The sequence below is a fragment of the Myotis lucifugus genome, unplaced genomic scaffold (assembly GCF_000147115.1).
Source record: "Myotis lucifugus unplaced genomic scaffold, Myoluc2.0 scaffold_54, whole genome shotgun sequence".
Lineage (NCBI taxonomy): Eukaryota > Metazoa > Chordata > Mammalia > Chiroptera > Vespertilionidae > Myotis > Myotis lucifugus.
The window spans coordinates 4,621,220-4,629,493 of record NW_005871102.1 but is presented as its reverse complement, the minus strand read 5'-3'; the positions used below and the strand labels follow the sequence as shown (position 1 = coordinate 4,629,493).

The 8,274-nt window shown below is 46.0% G+C and overlaps 1 protein-coding gene across 1 annotated transcript in view; it reads right to left on the bottom strand.

The window, feature by feature from the left end:
• Positions 1-8,274, bottom strand: part of AXDND1 (axonemal dynein light chain domain containing 1) — a 51,731-nt gene that overhangs the window by 3,574 nt on the left and 39,883 nt on the right. Inside the window, exons 22-25 of the mRNA XM_023753996.1 lie at positions 5,028-5,135; positions 3,066-3,170; positions 1,630-1,712; positions 143-366 (exon numbers count right to left, since the gene is read on the bottom strand). Of these exons, the coding sequence (XP_023609764.1) occupies positions 143-366; positions 1,630-1,712; positions 3,066-3,170; positions 5,028-5,135 (520 nt within the window). The remainder of the gene's footprint in view (positions 1-142; positions 367-1,629; positions 1,713-3,065; positions 3,171-5,027; positions 5,136-8,274) is intronic.

Genomic DNA, 8,274 nt, shown 5'->3' with positions numbered 1-8,274 from the left:
AAAAAAAAAAAAAAAAAGAAAAGAAAAAATATCCTCAGGTGAGGATTAACAAAGAAATATATAAAATAAAATATCTGGGACGCAATCAAGTTTTCTTTCATAAATACAACCTAAATCAAGCAAATCAGAAAGCAAGCCTCACCTCTCTGTAAAGGTTTTACGGAACTGCCTGCTGAAATGTCCTCCTCTTCTTCTTTTTCTTCTTCTGCTGCTCTTTCGCCTTCATTGTCTTCTTCTCCTTCAAGCTCCTTCTTCCTAGACGTCACTATTTCCTCCAGTTCTTTATTTCTTATAAGGGTAAAATGAAGTTTTTCATTTGTATTATCAAACTTCTCCTCTGCTTGTCTGGCTCGGTTTTCAAGCTCTCTGATGTGGACAAAGTCCAGAGAAACACAACAAAATGGAAAGGTTCAAAAAAGTATCCTTCATATATAAAAACTCATTGCCTAGAGAAGGCAGTAGGATGAGATAAATGTATTTGATGATGAAGGGTGCAAATAAGGGAAGCAGCAGCATCAATGATTAGCCAAGAATTGGAGGCCTGGGAGCTACTCTGGGTGATAGTGTCAGAATTGCAGTCATTTAAGAACATACTTATCATTTCTTAATGAAATCTGATTTTGGGTTTTGGAAGTCTCCATCAATACCCAAGGAACCCCCTCTCAGAAGTTAATTTTGGCTTCTCCTCATTGATGTTGATCCAACAAACCAAATCCAACACTATCCCTTCGTTAAAAAAAAAAAAAACTAAAAAAAATTCCTAAGCATAAGTGCCCAGAAACACAGTCCCGTCCCCCCCCCCCCGCCCCCCCGCCGCCATTCCTTTCTTTTTCAGCACCTTTAAAACCAAATTTTACAATCAAGAAAACCAGCTTGAGATGTGCTTCTTAATTACTACAGCACATAACTTATATGGCTATGCTTCCGTTTTGGCATTCTCAGCCATTTTAACTATATTGTTCCTCCTACTTTTGGGGTTTTGTAAATTTGTTGTTGTTGTTGTTAATCCTCACCTGAGGATATTTTTTCCATTGATTTCTAGAGAAAGTGGAAGAGAGGAAGGGATGAGGAGGGAGGAAGGGAGAGAAGGAGGGAAAGAGTCAGGGAGGGAGGGAGGGAGGGAGGGAGGGAGGAACATCTATGTGAGAGAGACACATCGATTGGTTGCCTCTTGCATGTGCCTCAGGGCTAGAGATCAAACCTGCAACCCAGGTACATGCCCTTGACCAGTAATCAAACCCATGACCTTCCGGTGCTCAGGCTGATACTCTAAGCACTGAGCAACAGCAGAAAGTGCTACATTCCTTCTTATACACAGTAGTTTCTCCCTGTTACATCTATTTATCTAGTTCATGTATTAAAACACACTGAATTGGATCACTTCTAATTCCCCCTCTCCCTCCCCACCCCAGCTTTGACTTCCTCCATCTCTACTGTGAGTGAGGACAGCTATTCCTTCTCCAGCATGTAGTTCACTGACTCTAGCAGAAGATTTGGAGATACGCTTCCCACTAGTGAAGATGGGAAGAAGCACAGGAGAACCAAAGTCAGCCAAGAAGTGTGGATTTCTCAGCCTAACCTCCTGGCCAGCATCTTCATCTTCTTACCATCGTGGTGCCTCATACTTACATTAACTTCTCCTGCATGTGTTCAATTACAGATATTGCTTCACGATACTTTGAGGCCAATGTACCTTCATTAGCTGCTTCTCTCTGACAAAGAAAATATGTGCGATGAATAAACTGAAAGTCCCAAAGGTTGATACTGTATTTCCTTTGGATGTTCTGGACCAAGCCTTTCCGAATATGTTTTCTACTATCCATATTTACACAGTAGATAATTAAGCCCACTCTTAATAACAACAAAAATAGGGATTTCCTGTGGCCAAACAGCATCCCAGCTTTCAAATTATTTATGCTGCGTGTGGATATATATTTGATTAGAGTTGTAAAGAAGAAGCAGAGGAAACAATATCAACAGAAAGAAACAGGGAAGGAAGAAAAGGCTTAAAAATAAATAAAGGGTAAACATGTTACTCTATCAAATCAAGTTAAATATCAAGGAAATTATCTATATTTATCTTAATAACTTACTTTACACTAAGCACATAACACTGCAAAATCCAGTAAGATCTTTTATTCTTTTTTAAAAAAATATATATTTTATTGATTTTTCACAGAGAAGAAGGGAGAGGGACAGAGAGCTAGAAACATCGATGAGAGAGAAACATCGATCAGCTGCCTCCTGCACACTCCCCACTGGGGATGTGCCCGCAACCAAGGTACATGCCCTTGACCGGAATCGAACCTGGGACCCCTGAGTTCGCAGGCTGACGCTCTATCGACTGAGCCAAACCGGTCAGGGCGGAACACCTTTATAATTGTCCTAGAACTTTGTGGAGGAATTTTAAATCTGTTTTTCTGCTGAGTTTCTGTAGCCACTGTCTAAAAGTTTCTAGTTTCCCAGTAATTCTTATGGTTGGAGGTATGTGCTTATCATAGGTCTCAATAGAAACTGCTTAGTAGATTTATTTAAAAATTGGTCAAAAATTGACCAATAAATTGTTAAATTAAGGAAAGGATGCTTATTTTAAAATAAGGTTTACACCCAACAGGTATGGCCCAGCGGCTGAGCGACGGACTATGAACTAGAAGGTCACAGTTCAATTCCCGGTCAGGGCATGTGCCCAGGTTGTGAGATCAATCCCTAGTGGGTGCAGGAGGCAACCAGTCAATGATTCTCTCCCATCATTGACGTTTCCATCTCTCTCTCTCCCTATCCCTTCCTCTCTAAAATCAATAAAATATATATATATATAAAATAAATAAAGTAAGGTTTACAGAAGAGAATAAGAAGTGTTTGTTGTTGTGTTGCTTGATTGAGAGTTTTCTAGGGATGATGCTGGGAAGGAATAAAACAGGATCTGGAAAATATATTACTTAGAAGCCCTTGGTCCTCTTGGGGAGATAAAAGTTATGTTGGAGCTGTACCACTTTTATATCATGTTAAGTTTCCTAGCTTTTCTCTCTAGCTTTGAATTTCCTAGTTGGGTTTCAGGTACATACCCAGGAAGATAACCTATTTGCTCCAGATAGAGGTCTGGAATAAACGTTTTCATCTTCTCCAATGAATCGAATGAGTTTTTCATCCTCCGTAGATGTTGAAGGTTCCTAGGGCACAGGAATACCACAGACTTGTCAGTGAGCTCGTGTGTGACCCAGTGACACAGTGGCACGGCAATTGCCTGGCGCCATGTCTAAGCTTTCGTTTTTCCATTTGCTTTAATCATTTAACAAGCATTTTTGGAAGACTTACAGCAAATACCGTGCGATAATTTAGTGTGGATGGGGAAGTACTGTCGGACAAAGGGAGATGCTGTGAGAAAAACAAAGCAGATTTCTTCTAGACCTCAGGAACTTATAGCACAGTAGGAGAGATAGCACAAATAAAATTATTTGTGGTACCAGGATTCCTGCATAGCATAAAGGCAATATTCACAAGAGCTTGTGTATACCCCAGGAAAAGGGCCCTCCATTCTGCCTAAGACACACAGGGAGGTTTCTACAGAGAAAAATGATCTTTTGAAGGCTAAAATAGGAGTTTGTAAAAATAGAGAAAAAAATGGCCTGATATAAAGCCACAGAAGAAGGAAAAGGAAAAAGGAGGTGATGCCCTATAGCAATGGGTTTCCAACTTGTCTGCACATTAGAATCACCTGGGAATATTTTTAAAATCCTGATTTCTGGGCCTCATCTTCCGGAAATTCTGTTTCTTTGTTACTAATGTTGTGGCCCCACCCCATAACAAAGAAACAGATTTCTGGAGGATGAGGCCCAGAAATCAGGATTTTAAAAAGATTCCCAGGTGATTCTAATGTGCAGCCAAGGTTAAGAACCACTGCTCTATAGATTTAAAAGGTATGACAGAGTTTAGTGGCCAAATAATAATATTTTCCATTTATGTTGCACCTTCTATATGCAAGAACTGTATCATAAATAGAACAGAAAATGCTGGTCCAAAGAGGCTTGAGTGTTGTATAACATTTTTGTTCTGTTGTCCTGCATATACAGCAAGTAGAGGACCTAGGTCATGAGCCTGGGTCATGCCAACATTTAAACTATTTGCAGAGAAGAAACATCAGGGAAGTAAAGTAAGACAGTATAAAGAATGTTAGATAATCATGATGAGTTCTGAAAGCCAAAGATGGCATTCATTCTAGGAATTAACCAGGACTTATCTGGGTTTGAATGCTGGTTGTGCTACTTAGAGTCATATGACTTCTGATTTTCAGTTTTCTTATCTGTAAAATGGGGTGGTAATATTTACTTTGAAATCATGTTGTGTAGATAAAAGATAACATGTGCAAAGTATGTAGCTCATGCTAGGCATCAGTTATTGGTAACTATCATTATATTTCTGTTATTATTACAAGTGCCCCAGGAAAGGTTATTACTACGAATGCCTCAACAGGGGTGGAGACAGGGTAAGGAAAAGAGAGAGGTGGAGATGGGCTTGGGAGGAGAGGGGAAAGGCAGCTCAGAGTGGGAGCTGGGGAAGTGGAAAAATGAAGTTTACACTATTTAAAGAATTTGGCACCAACCCATGAACCAGGAGGTCACAGTTCGATGCTCAGGTTTCAGGCTGGATCCCTAATAGGGGGCGTGCAGGAGGCAGCTGAGTGATATTGATGTTTTTCTCTCCCTTCCTCTCTGAAATCAATAAAAACATATTTTTTTTTAAAAAGAATTTGGCAATGAAAGAATAAAGAAACAGCATCAGGGCGAGAGACTGATTATTCAGTTAGTAGGAATATAGGTGTGAATGAGGCCAATGGAAATGGCTGGATTTGAAATGACAGGAAAAGGGACACTTGTTCAGAAAATGAAGAGGTAAGTTGTCTTCAGATATGGCTGCATCTACATGAGGAAAGGCATTTTGTTGAAGTTGAAGAGTTTACTCCAGATGATGTTTTTATTTTCAACAGTACATATAGAAGTTCTTTAAAAAATGATATTAAATAATCTTACTTCTGCTTTCTCCTTTTCTGTCTTCTCAAATTTATCCTCTGTACCTTCTTCTTTATCCTCTTTAAAAGGCATGTCTACTTTAGTCTGGATTAATTCTTTTATAATGTCCTGTGAGATAAAACAATAACATAATTACTTAGTATAGCTTAATATATATTTATATCTTAGTGCTATATTAGCAATTATTAATTAAAAAAATATTTAAAGGGCACTAATCCTGTGACTGGGCCCTGTGCTAAGGATAAGGATACAAAAGTTATTAAGAATGGTCTCTGCCCTCAAGATGCTTACAATTTAGTGTACAAAGAAATGCTATGGATTCATATATTATAGTCAAATACGAGAAATACCCCATCTTGCTCTGGGAGAGTACAGGGGTCAAAGAAAGGGTTGGTCAGGGAGGTTTCCTGAAGCAGATAATGTCTGAGTTTCGTCCTGAAGGATCAGTAAAAGAAAAACAGGTGGCACAAGGGAGAGGATACTAATATGCACATAATTGGCTCTGAGAACAGAAGTACTGCAGTTCAATAGGACAGAAACGTAGGAGACAAGGGCACAATCACAGTCTGCCACGCAAGAAGACTGGGTGTTATCATGAAGGCCATGAGACACAAAAGGGAGAGGACAATGGGCATGGGAGGAAGTGCTCAAAGGAAGAAATGACGTTGATGGGGAGACGAAGACGGCAGGGGAGGAGGGTGCCTGTGCAGAAGCAGTGAGTCTGAGGATTTGCCTCTGGAAGCGGCAGGCTGCTCTCCACTGAAAGCCATCCTTTCCTTTCTGAAGTGGGAGACAACATCCTTCACCAAGAATGTGGAGAGAGGGCGGCGGCAGCAGTGGGTTCGGTTGTGCGTGGCGCCCGGGGTGAGAACGGAGCCCAGGACTGGGACAGGCACTGCCGCCATCGGCCCTGGGGAACGTGCTGGCCACTAGCTCGCCACCCACGCCCGCCTTTGAGAGGCTGCCGCCGCCTCCACCTGCTCCTTGCTCCTTCCGGGCGGCCTGGGCGCTGGGGCTGGAGCGGGTGGAGGTTCAGAACGGACCCCACACCACCGCGGGCAATGGGGCCTGCGGCTGCCTTCCCAAGCCGGGCGCGTTCGGGAGAGACACTGCGAGTGCAAGGAGCTGTTTCCTATTCAGATGGAAGGTGTCCAGCTCACGGTCAACAAAAGCTTGAGTAACCATTTCCCGGTGAACCACACGGTAGCCCTGGGCACAATCGGGGAGTCCAACTACCATTTCAGGGTCACATATGTGGGGACAGAGCAGCTGAGTCCCACGGAGGCATTCCCCCGGCTGGTGGGTGACATGGACAATAGTGGCAGCCTCAACACTCAGGTCATTCACCAGCTGGGTCCCGATCAGGTCCAAGACGGCCATCCAGACCCAGCAGTCAGTTTGTGAACTGGCAGGTGGACGCGGAGTATGGGGTTCTGACTTCACAGCAGCTGTCGCTCTCAGGAACCCAGCCGTCAGGTGGGTCCAGGAATCCTCGCGGCCCATGACCTCCAAAGCATCCGCCGGGTGGAGAGCTGGGGCAGAGGGTACCGTCATGTCTCCAGCTGGGAAATACATGTGGAACTGGTTGGCAACAGTAACGTTGGGCCAGGCGGGCATGCACAGGACATACTACCACAAAGCCAGTGACCAGCTGCACATAGGCGTGGAGTTTGAGGCCAGTACAAGGATGCAAGACACGAGTGTCTCCTTCGGGTACCAGCTGGACTTGCCCAAGGCCAACCCCTTTTCAAAGACTCCGTGGACAGCAACTGGATCATGGGTGCCACGCCGGAGAAGAACCTCCCGCCCCTGCCCCTGACGCTGGCCCTTGGGCCTTCCTGAATCACCGAAAGGACTAGTTCCAGTGTAGCTTTGGCCTCACCTTCGGCTGAGCCCCTCCTGGCTCCTGCCTCCCACTCCCTCCCTCCTTGAGATTCCCCCTGCTCCTCCCCCACAGGGAGGGGAGACCTAAGCGCCCCTCTTTCTCCCTTCCCTCCCTCCTTGGTGGTGGTGGGGGGGGACAGCAAAAATGAGGGGACCATCACCCCAGCAGCCGAGTGGGGAATTCTAGAACCACAGGTGCTTCAGGATTCGAGCACCAGGAGCTGTGTATCCAGTGGACCTGGGGCCCAGAAGGGGTTCTGGAATCAAGGGGCACGCCAGATTCTGAGCACCAGGGACAGAGGCTGCCAGACAACCTCAGGGAGGTGTTGGGGCATCTCCGCCGCCACCCCCCCAAGAAAGATCTTGGGGCCCCACTCCAAGGGGGCAGCAAGAGGAGCTTCCCCATCCAGAGTCTGCCCCCACCCACTTTCCCATCCACTCCTCACTATAAATCATGTTTATAAGTTATGGAAGAACCAGGACATTTTACAGAAAAAAAATGATATCTACACTAATAAAAGAGAAACATGGTAATTAGCGTACGACCGCTACCCTTTTCATTGGCTAATCAGGGTGATATGCAAATTAACTGCCAACTAAGATGGCAGTTAACTGCCAACAAAGATGGGGGTTAATTTGCATATGTAGGCACAATGCAGGGAGGCGAAGGGAAAGCAGGAAGAAGCCCCTTGCCACTGACAGTGATGGGAAACCCAGGGGGAAGCTAAGAGCCGGGGGGCAGGGCAAAGGCGGCCCCTAGGGCCGCCTATGCCCTGACCCCCAGCCATGATCAGAGAATCCGGTGTCTTTGCCACCCTGGGAAGTAGGGGTGGAGCCAGAGGTGGGAGCTGGGCACGGGCGAAGCTGGCAGTCCCGGGAGCTTCCCAGCCCCAAACCCAGCTTCTGCAATCCCTGACCACAGAAGCTGGGTGCGGGTCAGGGAAGTGTCCGCCGCCGCCAGCGTCCCTGGCCACGGCTTCCCAGTCCCGCACCCAGCTTCTGCGATCCCTGACCACAGAAGCTGGGTGCAGGTCAGGGAAGCGTCCCTGGCCATGGCTTCCCAGCCCCGTACCCAACTTCTGCGATCCCTGACCACAGAAGCTGGGTGCGGGTCAGGGAAGCGTCTGCCGCCAGCATCCCCAGCCGCAGCTTCCCAGCCCCGCACCCAGCTTCTGCGATCCCTGACCACAGAAGCTGGGTGCGCCAGCTCCCCAGCCATGGCTTCCCTGCCCCGCACCCGGCTTCTGGGATGGGTGACGCAGAAGCCCAGTTCAGGGGCGATCTCAGGAAGCCTAGTGCATGGGGTGGGAAAGGAGCTCTTGCCAGCTTCCCTGGCTAGGGCCTTCCCTGCCCCACACCCGGT